A 25022-nucleotide genomic window follows, 5' to 3' on the forward strand; every position below is an offset into this window, starting at 1 on the left:
TCAATCCAGTTCCTCTAGTCTTCGTTCCATTCCTCTCGAGAGCCCCGTTGCAGGCTCGATTTTGACTGGTTATAAAAACAATGGAAATATGCGGAAGTACAACACCAGTGACTTCTGAGACTGCGAGCAATTTCACGACCGCTCAGTTCGCTCACTTGTTTTGCATTCTTCTTTATGTTCTTCCCCGCGATTTTCGAGCAAAAGAGACTGCTCGCAGTCTACCAGTGACTCGATTGGGCCATGTGTTTGTCAGCTAGGCATAAGCAAGTCAACCAGAGGTCTGATACTTTCTGACTTCCCATCAGAACTTTCCAGGGTCGCTCGTTTCCCGACCGCTAGTGAAGGGGAATGAAGATCGTGGGTACTAGGTTGGCAGCTGAAGCCTGGTAGTCAAAGTGTTTTGCAAACGATTTTGAGCTTGCTCAGCAGCACACAGCCATTTCTTTAAGGGACGGTAGTCGATAGTTTTGGTTTAAAATTCTCATCTTTAATGCACTTGAATTCTTCGAAATAAGATTTACAATCTCGCAAGAACAAATGTATTTACAGAACAGGCCAGGATGAAATTTAAAACAAGAGAACAAGACTTTTAGACAAGATTGGTAAAAATGTTGTATGTGACATTTTTCAAGCACTTCACACAAAAATGGTTAAAAGGAAGAAAAAAACGCAATTCTATCATCCTTGAAATCAAGAGATTATGATCATAATCTCCTGTCGAGCATAGGAAAATATACCAACCAAAAATTATTTTTCCAAGTGAAATTGTACCTTTTCGTCAATTGTTCGGTATCAGGCGATGCCATATACAAACGTTTAGCTTGGACCTACAGTGTAAGCTTCTGTAGCTGTCCTTTCATCTCACTATTACGGATACAAATTGTCACAATAAATATCTTCTCGAAATATATATTAAACATTTAAAAGTACGCCGCTCTCATGCGAAATAGTCTTCGATTAACGAACTGATAACTGACTGACACATGTGAAACATTCATTAGACAGATAGGCTCGATGAATTGACAGCTGTCAATATATCATCAATGAAGGTTTAACAGTTGCTGAATTGGCATCTATCAATCAATCATCGATGAAGGTCGAACAGTTGCTGAATTGGCATCTGTCAATCAATCATTAATGGCGGTTGGACACTCGGTGGACTGACATCTGTCTTGTGGGTGAAGGAGGAACACGTGATGGCGGTGGAGGAGAGACTGGTGCAGGTAGGGCCAGGATTGTGTTGTCAAACGTCACCTAAGAAGAACAGTAATGCGATGTTTTACATTAAAAGATCATGATTGCTATTAGACTAAATGCATGCGGGATAAAGTAATCATCAACAAGAGGCCATTCTCAGGAGTGTACAAGAGTATCTTAAGGCTTGGCACTGTTCTGTATTTAGCTTGCCTTTAAATTCTGCTACAAAATATAGTAACTATTGAAATAAATACGAAATATTTCGCGCAACTAGGCCACGTTTAAATGAGGGGCTATTTGTGATCCGTGACGACCAAACAAAGGACGCAAAGAAGATTAGAGGTGAACTTTTCCCGTTCTGCAGTAAAAATCTGTGCACTCCTCAGTGATGGATAACTGTCAAAATCTACTCACGCTGTTCCTCGTCACCGGTCCCCCGCCAGGTATTACTGTACCACCAGACTGTCTGTTCAAACGAGACCACGTGGCCTTCAGTTCCTGACGATGCTGACGATCTAACGTGAAAAAACTGTTCATAAGTCCGCGCAACGTATTCAAGCCAATCAGCGTTAAGATGTGCAGGTGCAAAGGTGCAAAGGAAAAAATAATCGCGATTTCACGTGTGCCACTTTTCCCGCGCTTGACGCTCACTGCAAGTTTTCCCGCGCTTGGCATCGGTGAAGCGGTTACGACTTTTCCCGCGCTTATGTCCGGCTACACGTTCGTTTCCGGCGTTTAGCACCGGTTACAGGTTTTCCCGCACTCGGCACCGGTTATGTTTAATTCAAGTTCAAGGATTTAGTTGTTGTTCGTGAGCGCAATGTTTAGATCTGTGATAACTAGCGATTAGGGTTATTTTCGGAACGAGAAACCAACTGGTTCACCACTGTTAGACATCAGTCTCACCTCTTGCTCGTAGGAATCCTTCGCCACAGCTCACGCAAACATACTGATCTCTTTTTATGTCACCAAAATGTGTTATCTGGAAATACAGTCAAATTTACGAAACAAATGAAGAAGGTGGTCTATACCAGCTTATTTGAAAAAGGAAGATTAAATTTCTAAGATAAGTAAAGGGAAAGAAAGAGAAGGCAAGGAAAAGGCAGCGAAGCCATTATAAATTTAAGTAGTTGAACAATAAATAAAACAATGATATTTCTACACCGCATGCGTTCATGGAAATTTAGAGTAAGTCCTTCGTTCAAGCCAAAGAGGGCTAAGTTATAAGAGGGCTAAGTTTTTTTGCAAAGAAAGAAAGAAAGAAAAGAGACAAACTCATGTGCAAACCTCATATCCATCCAGTTGAAAGAGTCTTCTAGCAGCGCTACTCAGGTCCAAACGAGCGGTGCACGCATTCAATAACTAAAGATTAAAACAAAACATCCAGTCACTTTGACTATTAAAGAACACGCTAAACAAAATCTGAAGTAAGGTAGTATATCACAAACCTCTTCCATAGATGCTCCAAACACAACTACAGCTCGTTCTTTAGTTTCGCCATTCGGAACCGCCTTCACTCTAACCTGCAGTTTTGTTCAAATAAAATATGAGTTGTGGCACATTAGAATTCCATGTTACGCATCAGAGAATACACGTTAGCAAATTTTAAATCTTGCGGAGCATAAAATGTAGTTGTAGGTATCACAACAATGACCTATCATTAGCCAGCAAGTTATTTTAAAAGCTTGAAGGGATTATAACTCCAATTCGAAGTCGTTGACACCCAAATTAGTGAGTAATGGTTGACAAGTTGCTTTAAGTAAATAAACGCCCTCCGATGGTTGATTAAAGGAACTGGACCCGGATTTTGCGAAGTGAGCGTCAGATCACGTGTAGTTTGTACAAACGAGGGGCAATACAAGAGAATTACTAATGTAGAAAGGCGTTTATTTTCAACGATAACAACGATTTACTCAAGATAGTGCTACCAAATTGTGTAAGCGTACCGTTTTTGGCTTTAGGTAAAGTCGCTGTGTGGATTCCTTCGCAGTTTTGCATAACGCGGCTTCACCTTGATTTTGCTGTGATTTTACTCCCTGGAGATGACTCTGGAGATATAAATAAAACCAATGAAAACTGATTTACTAACTTCAAGGTTTTCCTGAATCGCAACGAGTTTTCTTAAAAAAGGTAACGCAAACGTAACCATTGTGTTCCGATGATGAGCTCCTGGTGACAAGTAGTAAGGTGTGTTTAAAGAGAAGAGTTATCAGAGAAAGAGGAGTCAATTAAAACGAAGATTCAATTTTTCGTACGTAGAGAACATGAGAAGGAAACTTCTCCACGTTGATCAAAATGGAATGTACTAGAATGTAGTGAGGTCAGGGGAGAAGGGTTTAGCTTGAAGGTATTGTACCTTAAGTTCATTAATGGCCTCTTCCTTCTTCTCCTCAGCCCTGGTAGGTTCATGCCATGCAGTTGTCAACCCCACCCCCCTAGGAGAGGACGGAGGACTCCTTCCATTGATTCGACGTCCTACCAAATAAGAATAAAGAGTTAATAAAGTGGGTGTGGCAACAGAGTACAAGGAGAGACCGTGACGGTTACATATAGTATGAACCTCTGCAACACATTTTAGCCAAACCACGTCAAAAATAAAGCAATACGCTTCCTGGATAGCCTGCGAGAGCACCCAGGTTTCGGCTCTTGTTTTGCGTGAGACAAGAGCCGAAACAACCGGACGCTCTCACAGGCTATTCCTGAGAGACATGTTAAAAATCATTCAAACTGAAGGAAACGGCACAATAGGAGAAAAAATAGCAATGGAATTTCCGCAACATTTTCATGGTGGAGTCAATCGAAATACAACTCCTCAAGTTCATTTACCTTGCATGTGCCTCAGCACGTGTTTTTCCTGGTCAAGATATGCTTGTACCCAGGTTCTCTCCTCTCTGTGCTTCATGGATAACAGGTACTGTTTATCAGCCTCTACACCAACCAAAAATGATCAAAAACGATAGCAGTACAACTTCTATTGGAATAACAGAAACTTAAGGACAAAACATTTAATGACGATCCCAAAATTTCCTTCTGTCGTATCTTTCTTAGGCGAACATCTAGAGACGAAGGAAAAAAACTAACTGTTTCCCTAACAGCCCGTCATTTATTGCTTACTGTATGCATAGCAACTAGCAGCCGTTTAAGGGGATGCTCAATGTCGCTGTTCCTTATTATTTCCAATTCATCACATTGAAGTGTCTTGGACTACTCCGTTTGCGAGACTAACGGGAGTGTTACATGCGATTGTTACACGCTATTGTTGCACGCGAGTGTTGCGCGCGAGTGTTGCACGCGATTGTTGCACACGAATGTTGTGTTTCACGCAAGCGGCAAAGTCTCAAGGGAAAATTTAATACCAAGCATCAACCAATCACAGACGCAGCAAGGATTTCTTTAGATCTACGTCATCAGCATGGAATGTTTCTGACCGACTGTTGAACGTCTGTCTTGCGGTTTACAAAGGATACAGCAACACAGGTTAAGACCTACCTTCCAGAGGAACAAACGGTTCACCACAGGACACCCAAACATCGATAGGCCAGCGAGCGTCCCACCTGGGGAGACCCTGCAGCTCCTTATTGCTTATGACAGGCACGGAGCCAGTCCGTCCGTCACTCACACGATACGTGACATTCCCAGAAGACTGATCATCGTCTGAGGTGTTCAACTCGTTAAATACCTCGGTTTCTAGCAGCTCCATTTCTCGTTGTTCTGCTGCACTCGACGTTGAACCTTTGGATCTGGAAAATGGCCGGTTTTCTGCTTCAACGACGTCGACTGCATGACCATTACGCACAACTCGTTCTTCGGGGATCTAAAGAAAAACAAAACTTTGAAAAAAAAAAAAAACTTTTCTGCCGCAAGAAAACTGAATTGACTCGGGTAGCAACCCTGGTTATTCTGTTGAGGCCTGGTCGTTAAACAAAACACACACAATGGTTGTCAAATGGTATAACATTTGCCTTTGGGTCAACCAACATTTGTTCGTGACAAATTAACTGAGCATAAATGAAATGCACAGCGAGCCTTCCCTAACAACAAAATCATTTTCAGTGGATACACAATTTGCGTTTGGACCAACACAATAGCAATGAAAATCTTCCTTAATGACACATTCCAACTCTGTGGATACAGGAGGAACGAGTCAAACTGACCGTAAAAGGGCGTGGGGGGGGGGGGGTGGATCCACTGCACCAATAAATTCATGAAGGTTACTTTATTTAATAGCCGTCGCATTATAAAAGACAGGATGTGCTCAATTTGAAGAATAAACTTTGACAAATAATTGTCTAAATACAAGAGGAGGACGATAGAGCTAACCTGGTCAGGGCCGCTATCAGAGTTGACCTCATTTTGTTGTGTTTCCATGTTATTTTTCGGCTCTGCGGTTGTAACATACGGTCTAACAAGCTGTTGTACATCAGTGATTAACTCTCCACGGAGTGTGTACAGACGTCGGGCGGCTGACGCTAGTCCAAGCCTCACTGTGCACTGATCAAGCAACTAAGAAACAAGATTAAAAGTATAAGTAAAATATACACTTTTGGAAAGTGTAACAACAGTGAAATAGGAATTCTGTTACATGCCTCGATAGGAAAAAGGACAACCCCCTCCTACATTTTGTTTTTCAATTGTTTGTCTTTGAACGCTTTCAAGATATTTCTAAGGTAAGTTCATTTAATTTATGTTTCTACCTCCGTTCATAAAAGCGTCTTTCGTACATAATACTTTTTATTTATTATGTCAGAGTACAACTGTTGCCGATAGATGATCCAACCCAATACATACCGCATGAATGCTGGAGCCAATAATGATCTCTCCATGACCTCTGCTGCCTTCTCCGTTCTTAAAGGCCCTTATTCTGACAGCAGGGACACTCTGAGCCATGTGCAGCTCACGAGTGATGGTCCGTACACTGCCTTCATTCCTGAGCCTCTCCAGCTGATGTTCCCACAAGTCTAACGTGGCTTCAGCTTCAAGTGTTGACAGATCCACCTGTGATACGACAAATAAGCAACACAGCGGTCAATCGCAAAAAAAAAAATCAGTTGCACCTCCGGTTTTCGTTGCCTAAAATTTTGTAAGAGTAATAATAAATTATAAAGCTGGTGGATAGCAACAGTCTATTTGAAATAAAAAGCTCAACTTTTCAGAAAATGTCTTTAGTTGTGGCTCCAGGTAAATAATTTCACAAATTTGAAACATCCATTAGATGTCAGTGCGTGTACCAAATATTTTGCGTTAATTCACAGGAGTTTACGGGCTGGGATGTCTGTGACGTACCTTGCTGTTCAGGCACTTGAAAGAACTACTCAGCCTCAGGCCTTGCTCTTGAGCTGGAAAGTAGTTTACAAAAAGTTACCTAATGCTGCACATTTTATCAGTAAACATGCAGAGTGACATAACACTAAATGGTGTTCCTAACGCAAGGTGTTTGCGATGAATTACCGACTTATTAAGCTCTGCAATGGTGCAACTTGTTCAGCCATACTCAATCAGGCAGGAAAAAACAGCTACATTTAATCCGTGTCATGAATAGCGAGGGTTTGAGAGAAAAACCTTATATCTTGTACAACAAGTTCTGAAAGGTTTTAGTCTCCTCGATTTGTAGACATTCTTTTCCGCAATAGAGTATATCGAATGCACGTGATATCTAGTGGAGATCTTACTTAGTAGAAGTGATTATATACCTGTTCCTAAAGCACAAGCAAAGCCTGTATGATACTGATGAAGTCGCTGTAGTTTATGTCTTCCTCGGGATGATTTTCCACAAGCTTCACACAGGTAAGTCTCTTTAGATGTACCAGCCATGTAGACATAACCCTGACGATAAAAGTAGACTAGATTATTCCTATTTTACATTGCAAGTTATGAAATTAATAAGTTCAAATGACAAAAGCTATATTTTACAGAAGTATCTGCGCGGGAAAATTTTTCAAGAGTGGAATAAATTGTTAATGAACTCAAAGTACAGGATAACAAGAGTTTTTACAGCAATCCAAGCTACAACTAAAAACCCGTTCTCAGGATTTTAATGTTTGCCACAAGTTAATCATCCCCTTCTCCTAATGATTTCTGTGATTAGTTGTCGGTCTACAGGTCTACAAGACCAAAACTTGGAATCTAGCGCCGGGAATTTCTCGAGCTCCGGGAATCATGATAAAATAGACGACAATGTTTAATGTCAGCATTACCTACTTGTTGACGTTTGCTTTTGATATGCTATTTACTTACTAGTTGAGGAACTTGTTGGGGTCCCAGCACAGCAAATGTACACACGTTAGACTTGTTGGCAGCAGTAATTTCTGCAAACATAACATCACCTTTTTAGCTTTTCTCATACAAAAATATTTTAAGGTACTTCTTTTGAGTTAGGCTCCGTCCACACTACGCCGGAGAAATTTGAAAACGCAACAATCACCGGTCATTTTGGATTTGTGTTTGAGGGAAACTCAGGCTGGGAAATCATATGATTATCGTAACATCAACGTTTTCGAAAAGCTCCTTTTTCAAAATGTTTTCCGTCCACACTAAAACGCAAAGCCGGCGTTTTCAAATTCCTCCGTTTTGAAGAGTGTTTTCGGAAAGTTCCGTTTTCTTGACAGATTAGAGTGGATGGTAGGCCTAACTGTAGAAGTAAAGCTGCGTTTTCAAATTTCTCCGGCGTAGTTTCAAGTTTGCAAGCGGCATAAAACTTCATACATCAAGACATTGGTTAACCCCTGCGAAGTAAAAAAGTCATACCTCTGTTAGTGGTGTCTGCAGAGAAAGCCTCAATAAAGCAAGTGATGGGATCATATCTCCACAACTGACTGGAGTTACCATTTGCACAAGCCTTACGGTGAGCCACAATCACTGCTGCGCCTTCAAAGCCCTGCGCTGGGGTGTAGTCCAGGGAGAATGGATCATTTCCCAGGGGAGGGGTGGTGACTGTTAGTACAAGCTGCTGGTTTGAGCGCTGGTATATGAAACTAAAATAATCCACAAAAAAAAAACGTCTGTTAGCTTTATATGAAAAGTACTCCCAATGCTGAAAACATATACACCTCATTTGCTTTTTGTGATTTATATCATCAACCCGGGAATCTACGATACGAAATTGAACGAGCTTTTGTAAAGAGAAGTGCATCGTGACAACAAAGTGGTTCCAGACGGGGTGGGCGGGGGGGGGGGGGGGAGCGGCCCCACTGTAGTTGTTAGAGAAGATTAGTTTACCATCTAAAATATTAAATACTTTTCTGAAACAAAGAACAGATTGATGTCTTCAGAGTTTATAAAGAACAATTTTCTTTACGTCCACACTAGCTAATAAAACTTACCCATCCTCAGCAATGACCCATCTTTGACTAAAATCCTCCAGCTTCTTCTTACAAAGCACAACTTCAGCTTTTCCCTTCACAAACACACAACAAGAAAAGATTTAGCAACAGCTTCATCTTGTACCAGTTCTTTTTCCTTCAGAGATAGTTAATGTAACATTTCAGTACCTTAGCAGCCAAGCTATGTCGGCTTAAAAACTTTTTTTTCACACGAGTCAGCGAGATCTCTAAGCGAGTGAATCTCCTTTCTTTCTCTTTCTATCTCCTTTCGCTGTTTCACTCTCAAGCTCTATGTTAGTTCTATAAATCTGGTGGCCGGGTATATCAGGGAAATGACTCCTAATTCCGGCCTCAAGAGTCCTCATGGGCCCGATGAGGATGAGTGTGAGTGTCTCCTAATTGATTATTTCCTTTATTCTCAGCACCAATCTGCTTGTCAATGTATGGACAAAGTAAGGAGAAATAAGATGCTGATCACTGTGGAGTATACCTCATTAGAAGCGTCATTGAGTCCTAGCACCAGAGACGTGCCTTTCAAGCTGATGAAGCCGTCGTTATTCAGAGACCACTTCTGCTTCTGACATGGATCAGCTGGCTTAGCATCTTGGGTCTTGAGAACCTGGCGTCTATGAAGAATTGTGCATATTGTATTCAAACAATCCTGACAAAACAGGAGGTCTAGTTCAACACTAGCGACATAACGGCATAAACATAACGATATATGAAGGACATTGTGTCTTTGTGATTGAAGTGTGAACATGCTGGCATAATGACATAATAGCAGCATAAGAGCATGAACATACCAACATCATGCCGACACAAGCAAAAAAAAAATGATCTTTTCCGATTATGTGGTTTATGTCGTCACGTCGCGAGTGTGAACCAGGTCTAACTATACAAATCAAAATGTCATCTTGTCTAATTGTTCTGCTCTCTGCTATTATCAGACTGCTGACTTACAGGGTCCTCGACAGTAGCTGAAAAATGTCTAGTATGCCTGGCAACTGTTGCTGGTTAAAGATGGCCGTTAGCTCAAAGCAACTTAGTTTGAATTTACCAAACGAAAACATAACGGGAGCTGAGCGATTGAAAATTATTTGGGTCTACATTTGTTACGCAGTCGACATCTTCTTCAAGCTTAAAAACATCTCTAGAGTTAAAATAAGTGATTAAAAGATGACAGAGTTATCTGTTTCGATTTATTGGAGGCTTAAGTCTGGTTGTATTTTATTTTAGATTCATTTTACCTATACATTTTCTGTCATAAACGCGCACTACGAACGCAGGTAAATAATCAAAACTATCTAAGCCATGAAAAATATTGAAGCTTAATAGAGCGAACGGTGAGAGATTTGTACCTGTAGATGAAGCGCTTCGGAGAAACAAACCAATAATTCAAATAAAACAGTCACAGCCATACATGAAAACGAAAAGACCAGTTACCTGAATTTCCTTTGCAGTTGTCGATCAGAGAACATGACTTCATCATCAAAGTCGTTATCTTCTTTATCATCCACTGAAGGATCGTCCTTGTGGGTCTTCTCATTTTCCCAAGGCCACTGCAAGGTCTTCAGACGCTGCTCAGCCCGAATATGAGATCGCTCGTGAGCATTTAAAGCATGGCTGTAAATATCCTCTGGACTACAAAGAAATAGCAGACATGCTTTAAGTTTGAAACATCAATTCTCTTTAATTATGTTCATACATTTCTTTGTGTGTTTAGTTCCGAAAATTTGGTGGTAAATCAAAACAATGCATTCTACTTGATGCTTTTGTTTACTGATCACAACTGCCTGTATTAGCACGTATCAAAGGGGGCTCTTTGGTTGTGGATGTTGTGTCTTGACACCCAGATCACAAACCACTTTTGAGTTTCTTCTTAAAGTCCATTACGGCAAACAAAAATATTGGGTGCTTACCATTTGTCAGAATGAGTCAGTTGCGATGACCGTTAAATAATGGTAAGGGTTTTTCCAAAATCGGCAAACCAACCGAACGAGATGGCGCTTACCATATGCAATTCGATTTCTCGTAATTGTTTTCGGTTGAAACTGACAATTTAGCAAATGATATGAGAATTTCCGCCGTTACGTTCAAAACGGAAAAAGAGGACTACCTCTGACTTTCAACCGAAATTTCCGAATTTTTTCGCTAAATGGTAAGCACCCGTTTGTTCTCTTCTATGATGCCGCGTTGCTTCTATCAGTTTGAAGTAGTCTGCATTCAAAGGTCTCGTTTTTCTCGTTGTATCAGAATATGAAACAGGAAAATTCCGCGCGGGTTAATTTGAGACCCCAATCACAGACTAACTTTAATAGTTCTCACTCAATACTGCAAAATACATGTACGTGTAAGACCCTTGAACAAATGTTATCAAAGCTTGAAGTACCTCTCCTCATTCTCCATTGGTGATTCATCTTGATTATTACCAGTTGCTAGTTTTTCTCGTTCCTCAGAACTCAATGCACATTGTGCTGCACACAAACGAGAGCCATTGGTAACAGCTCCCTCAACTTGAAGAACTAAGTCTACCGGAGACAAATAAAAAACATTGAATGAAGAATGGAAGGATGGCATCACGGTATTATAGATACAAGACATTCGAAGTCAATAGAACTTGAACTTTTACATAAGAGTACACAAAACTGTATGATACACTGGCTAGTGATTGATCTACAAGAGAGCATTATCCACTCAGTCTTTGAACAAATAGCAACTGGGTGGAGAAAGGAACTTTCCGAGACAATAATATCTTGAAAAAGTTTGCGGTCACAATCCGCCGTTATCATCCGCAGGTGCGACAATTTTTGTTCATTTTCAGTTTATTAACAATTCTTTGGTGTTATTATGTATTAGAATGCTACTATTTTGAGCTTTGTTTCGTTTTAGAAGTAACATTCTGACATGGCCCCTTTAATTATCTGTCGTGGTTCACGTTCTCCAGACAACGCTGAATTAGGTCATTTCACGTTGCCGTTTTGCAGAGGACGGCACAGTAATGTGCCAAGAATTATAACGCACGTGCAAAGCCATTGTCCTGCTCATTAAACCTTTTCTTTAGCGGCGTTGCCGTTGTGGTTTTCTTAAACTCCCTAGTTACTATGCTTCCTATGACGGAGATTCTAACAGTTTAACATTACCTGATGGATCTCTCAAGGCACAGAATTGCCTAATGTGTGAAATGTCTGCTGCAAGATTAGCTAGCACCGCCCTCCTTTGTTGCTCAGAGTAGGACAGCTGCGGATCACTCCAGGGCTCGCCACACGTCACGTACACCAAATCATTTCTCTGGAGATCTGATAGACTGCTGACTTCTTTACCATCTGCAGTGTACAGTCTTCTTGCCGCAAATGGCAAACCAACAGCTTCAGTGCACCTATCCAGGAACTGTGTCCAGAGCAAGAAAAGTTGCAAATTAGAATAAAAGCCAACAAACTTTAGGAATAAACGTTTGATTTCAAAGACATACCAGATCCAACTCAAGTCTTTTGTGATTAAGAGGATGACAGGAGCCAGCTAGGTCCTCGCCAGATTGCTCGTGTTTGTCAACAGTAGATCGCCTGAAAGAAAGCAGTCACATAGTGAATAAAGAGGGGACTCTATGTTGGCGATATTGTTGGTAATACGAAACCATAACTCCGGCCAAGGCTTGAACCAAGCGAGTCCAGTGCGCTTACTATTAGACCATTTCACCAGCTCTTACAACGAATAACTGACGCATTGTTGGTACATTGACGTTTTAATTGTTCTCCCTCTCAAATCTTAGATTCAGTGTTGTTTAAAGACCAAAAATCACTGAGCAAAGTGTTCGGGTGCTTTGCGTTATCTACATGTAATATTGCATGGAGGAAAGAGGTAGGTTTTCCAACAACTTGTGACAGTGATTGTAGTTTGTTGATTGAAGTGTGGCAAGCCATTAATAATTATGCCAGTTCCAAGTGTTGGATTACTATCATTGACATTCAGTAAGATCACTTTTCCAACAGAAGTGGAATTTTTAAGACAAGATGGTCTACCTCTTGTGTTTCTTAAAAGAGCTGTTTGAACTTGTTCCACTGACATCATGAAGCATCTAAAGAGGAGAGCAGATATGGCCATGTTAAAAAATAATTTAGTTGAAAGTTTCAATAACGGAAGTTTGATACATCAATCCCATTGATGCCACACTTGATAAAATTGTTGCAGAATCACTTGTAATCCCTTAGGTTGGACCCCTACTCTTAAATTTGCCAGATTTCATGTCATAACGTTAGGAAGTTTAGGGTTGGACCATTATTTTTTTGAGAGGGGTGGACAGTTTTCTGGGGCATAAAATTTATCTCACCTTTAGGTTATGCATGTCTTTTTTTGGTAGCTTGTGCAAGACTTTTTTGGCATCAAAAAACAGGATCTGGATAGTAGAAAGCACTGCGCTTGTTCGATTTTTTTCCCATGGCTCCCCTTGCACAATGTGCAGGAATTTTTTTTTTTGGTAATTGCCCCTCCCCGCCCCCACTAAAACAAAATTATGGTCTGTCCCTTATTTGAAGTTTAAGACTACACCCTATGACTATCTTACAGTTGGTAAAATTATTGAAACAACTCACATTAGTCAAGTCAGGACCAACAACTGTGACAGCTCTACTGTGATCTGATTCACCATTTTTTAACACTCGTAATCTGGCAGGAGTACCTAAAAATTTAAAATCCAACCAAACATGTCTTGATTAGCACAGACACTAAATAATAAACACATAGACTCTCACTAGAAATGAAATATTACTACAAAAACAAGTAGAAATTAATTGACATCCTCCTTCAAATCTGGAAAGTGTCCGATGTTCATGGCCGTGTACAAGATTTACAGGCATAGTCAAGGAAAAATATTTTATTCTTGATTTACCTCAAGATAAAAACTGAATGTATAATTAACATGACACAATTTAAATAAACACCGTAGCAATTTATTATCCTGAAGCTATCATCTGTCTCTAGACGTTCAATACAGTTTTGAGCACTTCAAACTCCGTACTTAATGTTCCAACATTTAGATGATGAAGAAATACAAAGCTCTAAAGATTCCATATTCTGCAAGATAAGTGACAAGTTGCCATTGACAACGATGCTCATCACAAACACAACAGTGAAGCACATAAACTTTCTTATAACTGTGACAAATGTTTTGAAATCACAAAAGTGTACTAGTGGTAAACATTCTGTCAGTAATGGAAGGAGACAATGCAAGAAAAAAAAATAAAGACAATTTAAAAATAGATATCTCTCGCAGTTTGTGATCTCTAATTTTGTTTAGTACTTACGCATATCAGATGTGTTTATGGCACTGGTTAAATGAAGCATTCATTATTACCATAGCTGTGTAAAATCTTTACATAAAAGTTGAAAACCTTTTGCCTGAAACACCCTGGCTTGCATAGTAGCCACTAACAAGGCAACTAAACCAGCCTGATAATGGCTGATTTAAAAGTCTTACATCCTATCAGCAGTCCAAAAATACACAGTTTCAGTTCAAAATGCTTGTAATATTTATGCATTCATGTATCAAGTTATATGCAAAAATCACAACATGATAAATAATTAATATCTGCCTTGAAGTGTCAATGTTAACTGAGCCACCTGCTAAATGCAGACTTGTAAATTAACTGAAATTACTATAATTTTTGCTTCCATTATTAATGCACCATGCTTGTGGAAATATTTTAGGCCACTTAGAACAACCAAAAAATGATGAAGGCCTCTACAGATCTCCAATATGCAAGTGCATATGTTAACTTTAAAACAACACAAAGGTTGGTCCAGGTTCATTAGGGGCAAAAATAAAAAATTGCTTCAGTCAGTAACTGGTGCATTTGAATATAGTTTACAAGCCTTGAAAATGAAAATTTTATTTGAAAACCAGCAGTGGCAAAAAAGTGCAAACTAGTCAAAAAAAGCCAGGGCAATGTTTTTCAAATTATTTAAAGGCTTCATGCAAAAATTCAGCTAATTTGGAACGAAACAAATTTCAAAATCATCAGTTGGTATTTTTGATGTTTAACTCACTAATGAAGATGTTCAAAAGCTGGCTTGTTAACCTTGTGAAAATTATAATAACAAAATTAATGCCATAAGTCTGAAAATTCAGCATACAAATTCAACATGTCTGTTTTTTTAAAAGTTGACAACTTAATCAGCAGACAAGTCCCTATTAAGTCTTAGATATTCTTCTGATGTTTACATTTGGCTGTGAATAACATATTATCAAACTTTTCAACTGTAAAGGGATTTTTTCGCCGAACATTCTACTATCTTCTTGACTGTATCACTATGGCAACTTTTTTTCATTTTTATTTTATTTCATTGATCTAAGTTATGAAAGTTTCTGTTCTTTGAACAATGCAGCTTACATGAACACCAATTCACAACTAAGAATGAGTTGTTATCTTCATTATCACCTACAGATTAGTCTATCTTTGTGGAACAGAGCTATCATTAAACAGAGTATCTTTTACTAATGGCTAGTTTGTTGTTACCTGTTGTCACAGCCTTCTTCTGTGAAGCTCTCTTCACTGGGGGAGCATAGGGCAGCAAAAATCCTTCCATAGGCCATGTAAAGTCCTGGCAGACACAACATCATGTACTTAAATTAAACAGCACCAGCTAAGGATCAGCACAAAACATCCTAACTTACAAATGTTGATCGAAAGAACCTTGACTTTCTCATAAATGCATTGAGGTTATATTTGACAGAAACATGAATTTACTGGACCTTCTGTTGGCTGTTACTGTATAATTTAAGATGATGAAATGGGATGAAAAGCGCTGCGTTTTTTATTCAGTGAGCTTAGATCATGTTGAGTTAATTATCTGTTTCCCTACCATGTTCCATGTTCCATCTTCATTCACTGGCCAGGACAAAGCTCTCTTGTTCCACTCTGGATTACGAATGGTTGAGTTTTTCCATTGGCCAATATTCTTCAAGTCTTCCTGTTTAACAGCCCATCTACAACAGAACCACAAAAAATATTAATAACAAACAAAACTAATCAGGATTAATGTAACAAATAATGTGTTTGCTCATAACAAGTTTCCACTTGAGATTGGCCCAGTAAAGAGCCTGAGCTCTGAACCTGGACTTGAAAGAGCGGCAGAAATCAAGCCTGCCATATCATTCAAAACTAACCTCTGAGCGCCTTCTCCATGCTTTTTTGGCAAAAGTACAAGTGAGTAGTTTTGACCAAGGAACTCATCTTTAAGTTTTGCAAGACCAGTCTCAGTACTTTCCTCTGTTTGGTCTGACAGAGATGGAGTGGGCTGTTGACTAACACCCTCTGTAATGGACATCTGACCATCAAGTTCTAATTCATCCATAAAATTAAGATTTTCCAAGCCACGTGACACCTGTTCCTCTGGAGAGTTGGACTGTGAAGGCGTTTCATTTGCAGTGATATCTTCAATGTCATGATCTCCAACATAAGTGAGTACCAGACTTGGTTTTGACAGTGAGTAGATCTGTCCTGTTGGGCTGAATCCCCATTGCTGGTTTGCATCACTAGGATTCCTGTAGGTACCAAACAAGGTGTTTAATGGTAAATAAGAATTTCTGACATCTGTTCCATGTTAAAAACAGGGCAAAGATAGTGGCAAGTACAGAATTTGGATGAGAATTTCCGGAATTCATTTTGTGGGAAGCGCGGGGGCCTCATGGTTAGTGCGCTCGTCTCCGGATCGAGCGGTCCAGGTTCGAGCCCTGGCTGGGGACATTGTGTTGTATTCTTGGGCAAGACACTTTACTCCCACAGTGCCTCTCTCTACCCAGTGTATAAATGGGTACCGGCGAACTTAATGCTGGGGGTAACCCTGTGATGGACTAGCATCCCATCCAGGGGGGAGTAGAAATACTCCTTGTCACTTCATGCTACAGAAACCGGGATAAGCTCCGGCCTGATGGGCCACTTGGCTCGCATGCAGACTTTACCTTTACCTCAGTTCTCATTTATAAGAAATTGTTAAAGGAACTATGACACAAAATTGTGCATAATTTGTCTGATATAAATTACTTTCAAATTGAAGCAAACCGCCAAATCATATTTTTCTGAGGTGGAAAGACTCCAAAGAAGCAGTAAGACAAATTAAAATAAACAGACAGACTTAAATAGACAGACTTGAAGACAGACTTAAGAAAAAATTTGTCAAAATATTCTAGACAAGCCATCCATGAGCTAGCTCATTTAAGATGTCAAGTAAATTATCTAACATAAAATTTGAGGCTTGCAATCAGGCTTGAAGGCACAGGATAAGCAACAAAATAAGACCATGTACCTTTTAGCTATTACCACAGGGTACCCCTCCACTGGTGCATCTGCATACTTTACTGTGACAGCATGTTCGGATCTGGACAGCACTAGCTGTGGCATAGCTTTGCTATGAATTAGGCCACTCTGAATAAAAGCATACATATTGCAAACATCACTTTTGCATCTCAAAATCTATATAATATTACACCACGGCAAAAATTAAACTTTAAAATGAAATATAATCATTTTCAATTTCAGTGCAGGCTCTTCAAAAAGTTCAAATGGATCAGTGTTCATGGGTCAAGAAAGAAGTAATCATAATGAAAAAAGTCTAGGCATATACATGTACCTGCCATCTTTTCCACCTAAACCAACCCCTTGCTAACACCAGCTCATGTCTTACCACAGTGGGGTATTGGAGGTTCCCTCTTTATAAAGAAAATTTATTACTTTTAAATATATTTGTTTCTGATGAAGCAGCCATCAATTGTTCAGGTAAGGGTGTTACAAGATGAGTAATATTCTATACCTGTGTTATGACCCACTCTTGAGCATCTGGAGGCCACAACTTCTTCCTCTTCTTCTTTTCGGCAACAGCAAGTTCTGGATAGAGCACCAAGTTCTTGTTCTCTTTGTACTGCAAGAAGCAGCCCTTCTCATCCACACGCATAACCTGATGTCAATACAAAAGAAGACAGCAACATAATACATTACAATGTACAATGCGAGTCCTTGAAAATAAAGCGGAAATAAATAACTGTCAGCCTTAACCACAGCCAGCAAAAATAATAAGTATTGTCACCAGTTTAAGACACACATGTTTTCAAAAAGCGGCATTGCTGGATGAAGCCAAAAACCACTTGTGTGGTGAGGTGTCTTTAACTTAAACAAAACAAAGATCCTTGGTGAAACTCCTTTCTTAGAAGAACTTCAAAGGCCTGCCAAAGATCCTCAAAGACAGTCTGCGATCTTTCAAGGAATCCGATATGTTGAGGATCTGAGAAAGGTCTTGGAAGTTTGATTTTTACAGGGATCCTTCAAGACCCTCAAGGAATTTGATGAGGGTTTACCAAGATCTTAAAAAAAGTTGTTTGCATGATCTGCAAGATTACGTGTATGATCCTACAAGATTCTGAAAGTGTTACAGATGAAGATCCTAAAGGAATGACAATGAGTTCCTAGAAGATCTGCAAGAATTTTGAAACCATTTTTGTCAGGGAGTGATCTAGCCTTGAGGTATCACTAAACTCTCGGATTGAGCAAAAAACATTGATTTATTTTCATTTAGAGCCCACCTGAAGATTTTGTGCTTGAGAAAGTTCACTGCCTGGATTGAACAAAGTGACCTGATGACGTTTGCTGCCTGAGGGAAAGCCATTCACTGCTCTCCAAAGGGAAGCTTTCTCCTTGCCACTTCCTTCGTCAGCAAAACTTTCTCTTTGAACCATCTCCTTCTCGCCCCATAATGACATGCATGTAGCTTTGTCTAAACACAGTTCAAGAACAACAACTGCAAAACAATGATGGACAGGTTCATGGATTAATGCAAATAAGACCCATCTCAGTATTACAGAATTACACAACATTAGTAAAGTTATACCAAATAATAAAACTCAAATTTGTTCAGTTGTCAGACACCATTTAAGTAGTCTTTTAGAGATGCCAACCAAACCCGTATTCAAGCCCAGGAGATCCCCTAAATTACCTTTTCCCAGCACTCAAAAACATTGTCAGACAGTATACTTAGAATTCACTAATTCAACCCCCAAAATGTGCCAAATATCCAAAAGATTCCCCCTGAAATGCCTAAAACCAGCCAAATTGAGGGTAAAAAGTATACCTTAGTCATTTTCCTTAGTATCTGGAAGATTCAGTGACCCATGGATTTGGTATGTAATTGGAAGAATCTGGGAGAGTTGGCATAGATGGCTGTTGGCAAGACTTAGGTGACCGCAATTTCACAAAATCATACTGATACTAAATAGCACAAGTACTGTAACAGGAAACTAAATATTTCTTCTTATCAGAGTCAAATTATTACCATGAGGTGGTTTAAAGTCCTCTCCATAGGACAGCCATATGTCTTGATCATACACCAAGTCATGCACATCTGTTATCTCCTCCCCATCTCTTGTAAAGACTCTCTTGGCAATCCTTCTTCCTGCAGGCCCGCCTCCACTGTCTGTCACCTTCTGACAGCTGGTGCAGGCATCAAGAAAGCGATGCATTAACTGTGACTTGTTGCCCTGGATTCCTTTCTCAGCTTCATGTAAATTGAAGTAAACTATGACTTTGTCATCTGAGGAGCCATTTTCATAAACCTGTATCATGATAACAAGGAATTGAGGATTTCAGACATAGTCTCAGGAAATTTACTTTAAAAAAACTGTAACTTGTATGACTCACAACCGCATAGCGCCTGTTTATGGGTAGGCATTGGTCAAGGCATTCACTCGGCAGAATTGTGCAGTTACCATAATAATATAATTTATTGTTAACCACATTAAAGGAAACACTTTCTCAAGGTAACTGTTGGAATCAATGATCAGGAGGTGCTACCGATTCAACTTGAATGTGGCTATAAAATATAGTTTCGACAAAGTTGACCCTACAAAAATAATGCTGGTCTGCAGTTGATCTTTGTCCCACCCCTTCCAGAATATGTGGTTAGTACGTCAGTTGGATAAGGGTTGCCATCAGATGGATAAACCTTCATGCACACCATGCCTGAATGTTGCCAAGCTCTACCAACCCTTAAGGCGAGCACCTGTCCTTCAGCATATCTATTGGTGAGCCGTGATGGGTTTACATCGCAAAGCCAGTGCATACTACGGTACTGCAGCTGTATGTTCATTACTGTAACATAACATTACCTTTAGCTTGAGTCCCTGCTTTGCCAGCAGTCTGCTCTCTGGGGCAATATGTGCCATGTGCTGATATCTGTAATTCTCTAAACCTGCTGACTCCTCGTCATTTGTGGCAGTCTCCACCATGCTCAGATGGGACTTCAGAGTTGGTATCACACTTGATAGGTCACTGATGTGTTGGTCAACCTTGAATTCAAACCACAAATAGGATAGTAATAAGAATACTTATTAAGCTAATTTTACTGAGTAACTTGATGTCATGTTGTCCCTGCCACTGTTTTCACTTTTGCAAAGTTGACATTAAAAAACAGAGCAGACTCACCTCTTTTATTTCATTTTCAATTTCTTCTTCACTCATTGCCATTATCTCTTTGGAGACAACTTCTTCACCTTTAAGACTTTGTTCAAGCTGTAAGGGAAAAATGCAAATAGAAATGGTCACATTACCCTTAAAAGTAAAACACTGCTTGGAAACTTTTATTTGAAGCCTTTTATAAATGAGCAAAAATTATGCATGTCTCAGTCACAGGAAGTGTATATTCAAGGAACACCAAGTTGTTGAAACTCTAATGACAGCTGAGGTCTGTATAATGAGGTGTTTATAAGTATTACACAGGTTGATTTCCCCATTGACAAAGAATTTGTTAACTATAGGCATAAAATATTGTTAGTAAAACAAGGTGCTGATGAAGCAGGGTGTGACTGTACCTGTTGCTTGTAAGTTTTACTTTGCTTCAGTCTGTCCTTAGTACTCAACAACAGAGTAGTAATGAAGTGATAAGCTCCTTTAGGACTGAACCTCTCTCCTCCTCTCGTCACCCAAACAGGTCCTAAAATGACGCTGGTTGATGGCTGGAGAATTCTGTCCAATACTGGAACTACAGGAAAAAGGCAGTTAATAAGATAGTACTGGGTATGAGACATTAAATCCATCTATGAGATGCTCAGTGTGCAAACTGAGCACAATAACCAGTATACAGGAGATCTTCAGTTGTCAGGCTGCAAGTAACACAACCAACCTTCTGAGAAGCTCTTGATTTCCTTTCCTTGCCAATCAAACAATAATCTGGCCCCAGACTCAAGATTCAACTTCTTAGTGCAATCATCCAGGAACTGGCAAAGAAAAGTATGATTTATTAAGTACCACAAATTACTCTTTCTCCCCTTCACCCTTATTACTCAGACTAGGAATAAGTAACACAGTGGCCTTGTGATTAGTGCACTCTTCTCCAGTCCGGATTCAAACCCTGGCCAAGGACATTGTGTTGTGTTCTTGGGCAAGACACTTTACTCTCACAGTGCCACTCTCCACCCTGGCGAATAAATGGGTACGGGTGAAGTTAATGCTGGGGGTAACCCTGTGATGGACAAGCATCCCATCCAGGGGGGAGTAGAAATACTCCTAGTTGCTTCATGCTACAGAAACCGGGATAAGCTCCAGCCTGATGGGTCACTTGGCTCATAGGCAGACTTTACCTTTTATCTTTACCTACTCAGGTAGCAAGTCTGAACTGTGGGCAGTGTGATATGTGTAGCATAATGTAAACCTCTTTTCTGAAATCCACATGGAAGATGTGGTCACCTAATGATTAGTGCTCTGGACTCTGGATCAGCATCCTCAGTTCAAGACCTGGCAGAGGTCATCGTGTTGGAAACATACTTCTCTCATTGACAGTACCTCTCTCCACCCAGGTGGAAAATGGGTATCATTTTGGCGAATTAAATGTTGGGTAGAAGTCACTTGTGATCCACCAGGATCAGGCTTTTAACCAGATGGGTGTCCAGTTGTCCTGTGGATGGCCACTTTCTAAAGAAAATTGTTTTATTTTTCATATGTTGCCTTATAAATTGCCCATTTTGGACAGCCACTTTGCAAATCTGGCTAAAGCCTGACCAGGATCCCATCCAAAAGGGGAAGAAATGAAGGGAAGAAATGCTCTACTGCAAGCTCCAGTATACAGTTTTTACTTTCTGTGATCTTAGCATTGAGCAGAACTACAATCTAGCAGTTTACTGGCACAGAAATCACCAAACATTTTTCTATACCTCATCAAATCTCCCAGCCACTATCTCCACTCCTTCAGAGCTCTCGCCATTCCTGAACACCAGTATTCTTCTCTTCTGACTGTCAACTAATGACTGCATCCTCTTGGAGAGTGATGGCTTTGTGCGACCTCTGGAACGGTCCTCAGGAAGAACAATACCACTGAGAGTCCAAGAGGCAGATCTGCGCAGCTCTTCTCTATCTGTTATTAACAGGAAAATGCAGGAAGACGCAACATCACTGATTATGTAATAATATAACCAGGATTTGAAAAATGAATATCCTGAAGTTGTGCTTAACGCTCTGAAAGGTGTGCATTAATATCTCTCACACTGCACTCAGAACTAAGCTAACAGTTGACTAAGCTGACAGTTTGTCTATGTTTATCTTTAACATCTAATACTAGTAATAGTTATCACTAAATCTGCCCCCGTTTTTCAGGAGTTTGAAAAAATAAATAAAGTTACCATTACATTTGGCTCTAATATAAGGTCCTTTTTGTTGCAACGTCCCCTTCGGGATATTACCTTCAGTACCTTCCATGGGGATATTGGCCTACGTAAGATAAACAAAGCTTTGTGTTTCTTAACCACTAATCTACCCTAGGCTTATAATCAGTACCTCGTATAGCTGCAAAAGGATCTCTGAAAGCCTCCCCACAAGACACATAAACATCAACTTCCCTCGGAAGCTGTCTGGGGTGTATAACTTGAGTGCCATCAGACAGAAAGAGCTTCCTTGCAGCAGACACAAGTCCCAGTTTGTCAGTACATGCATCAAGAAGCTGTTTAGGGAAACACCCTGCTGTTAGAATCATTAGAATTTTTGCCTACCTTTTGGCTGGAAGTAAATATAATAGAATGATTGCTGCTATGAGAATGGTCAGTGGTAATCATTTACAGCCAAGTAAACCATAATTTATTACGTTCAAGCTGCTGTATATGTTTGTTATTCAGTAGCGAGTGATGTACAGTATGACAAGGTTATCACGAGGCGAGAGCCTAAACTAACTGCAATTTTCATTTCATTGTATATAACTAAATGCACATGTTGTAGTTCAAAAAAACTTCAGGTCAACATGACATCAAACTCTGGGGAGTGATTGTTTTTTCCCCTGAATAAGCTACAACACAAACAACATACAGCTGATATTATGACATGGGTAAAAACAAATCAATTTCTATTTGCATGACTGTATATTAAAATTTCAACATTTCACATTTTTACATCACTAAGAAATTACTCCAGTGTGATTATGGATTTACGCTACTCATGATATTTGGAAATTTTTTCAAATTTTCAAATATCACTTGTAGTGTAAATCCTTATTACACTTGCATTCATACAATTACCTATACAAATTTTCAGTCTAGGCTAATAAATAATTTGACATTAATGCATCATATTTTAAGATAAAGCACCTGCTGAAGATCTGGGACTGTGATTCTTGCATAGTTATCTCGGTTTCCATTCTGAAAAGCCCTGACACAGATAAGTGAAGGCTTTTTCTTGTACAGTGGTTTGGTTTTCTTTCCACTTGCAGAACTAGAGACTAAGGAATAGCAAAAGAATCATAAATGATACTTAATGCTATAAGAATAAACCTTGTACACAGTTGTCAGCTAAGATTGTAAACCAGATTGAACAAATAATAAATCAGATGCAAGTTACATGTACCTGAGGTATTTCTGGAAAATGATGAAGTTCCAGAACTGAGTGAGCCTGATCTGAATTAAGACAAAAGTAGAAGGAACTTTCAGTACTCTTGTCATATCATTCTTATTTCACTGTATTTAGGAAAAGCTTCACTTCAAGACATGCTACTCTCCTCTAATGAACGGATTGATAGAGGAAGTGGCTAATGGACTAATAGATATATGAAGAAAGGAAAGAAGGAGTGAAGGAATGAACAAATTCACGAACGAATGAACAAGTAACAAATGAAAGAATGTGTAAAGGTGCAAAAGAAGAAACAAAGTAACAAATCTAGGAGCTGTAACCTTCTAAGCTTACAAAATTGCATGATTTGTCCTACCCACCTGTTTCTGGCGGCAGGAGCTGACACTGGACGTGTACGCTGCTTTGGAAGTTGCTCAGCCACAGTCCAGTCTGTCTTGTCAGCCCAGCCAATCACAGTTCGAGGCATGCTTTCCCAGTTCGGGGGATCAGTGTTTCTCTTAGACCTTCCTTTCTGGGATAAAATGGCAGACTTGGGTCTCTTCATCTGAGCATTGCTGTTTGTGTGTGTTGAAACAGCGTAGGGAGATAACTGTGCTTCCCTTGAAAATACAACACACCTCTTAACTGTAATTGATCAATAATTTGTGGCAGAGAGAACTTGCTACACAATCTTTCATCAACAAAAAGTCAAGAATACAGACAATGAGAATAGTCTTAGTCAAATTGAGAATAGTCCTAGTCAAATTGAGCCAGAGCAATATTATTTTTCCTTCAATTTAATTCTATGATGCAGTTCTGGTCAGTTCTGCCATACTCTGCAGGGGGAGGGGGGTGCAGGCAATGTTCCCAAGGTGCACATACTCACATCAGTTTAGTACAGTTTCTAGGAGCAGATACTTTTTCGATTTGTGACAGTAGGTATGTCCATATGTGCTTGCAGTAAAATCGCCAGGTTTCAACCCAGACCCATTGTTTCTTTTGTTCATTGTGGAAAAATCTCCAGTTCCTATAGTTCAATAGGTGTGCACAATTTTTATCATTTTTTCTATTAAACTCTTGAAAACCCATCTGTACATGTGCTAGACTCCATTTCATTCAGTGCTGAGGACCAGGTATCGCTTTGTAAAACAATTTATAAAGCTTAAGTTCACCAATCTATACCAGAAAAAAAAATTACACAAACTTTTTTTGTTTACTTAATCACCTGATCTTGCCCTACCTTTCTTTCCGAACTGGAGGCGCCTTCTGGATTTCATCCATGTACTGAGCAAGCAATACGTCTTCATAGCTAATTTCTTCGCTCATCCCTCTTTTAAAATACACAGACGCTTTCCCCTTACTTGCTCTTGATTTTGAAGACATTTTGATTTGAGTGGAGATTCAAGCAAACATCAGCTTATGTCAACTTACGTACTTTGCTCGCGTTAAGTTCATGGCAGCTGAACAAATCCAACCTGTAATTAACAGGTAGCTACCTAATCAACTCCTTGTCAAACCTTTGTAACTCGGCCACCAAAATCCGCCTCTTTTTCGGCACAGTTTACAAATTACATTTTTGCAAAATTTACATTTTTCAAGATGGCGTTCGCGTTGCTACGAATGACGTCACATTATCTTGCAACGCCGCTGACAAATTTCGATG

The 25022-nt window shown here is 39.7% G+C and overlaps 1 protein-coding gene across 1 annotated transcript; it reads right to left on the reverse strand.

Moving 5' to 3' along the window:
• Nucleotides 1–465: 465 nt before the first annotated feature.
• LOC145489810 (doublecortin domain-containing protein 1-like) lies at nt 466–24924 on the reverse strand. The gene is made up of 40 exons (XM_081468864.1): nt 24600–24924; nt 23740–23979; nt 23378–23427; nt 23122–23252; nt 22322–22484; nt 21703–21902; nt 20676–20769; nt 20365–20534; nt 19979–20065; nt 19663–19842; nt 18831–19110; nt 18085–18299; nt 17319–17462; nt 16815–16933; nt 15676–16053; nt 15372–15495; nt 15026–15110; nt 13103–13188; nt 12533–12588; nt 11986–12076; nt 11657–11903; nt 10906–11044; nt 9960–10157; nt 9007–9142; nt 8517–8590; nt 7942–8168; nt 7432–7502; nt 6888–7020; nt 6481–6533; nt 5986–6192; nt 5518–5700; nt 4687–5011; nt 4024–4125; nt 3554–3672; nt 3144–3245; nt 2646–2720; nt 2485–2559; nt 2104–2179; nt 1612–1712; nt 466–1254 (listed from the first exon to the last, which is right to left on the reverse strand). The coding sequence occupies exons 1-40, from the start codon at nt 24740–24742 to the stop codon at nt 1135–1137; spliced, it is 5799 nt and encodes a 1932-aa protein (XP_081324990.1). The 5' UTR covers nt 24743–24924; the 3' UTR covers nt 466–1134.
• Between the last annotated feature and the right edge of the window lie 98 nt (nt 24925–25022).

The sequence above is a fragment of the Orbicella franksi genome, chromosome 6, assembly GCF_964199315.1.
Source record: "Orbicella franksi chromosome 6, jaOrbFran1.1, whole genome shotgun sequence".
NCBI classification, from domain to species: domain Eukaryota; kingdom Metazoa; phylum Cnidaria; class Anthozoa; order Scleractinia; family Merulinidae; genus Orbicella; species Orbicella franksi.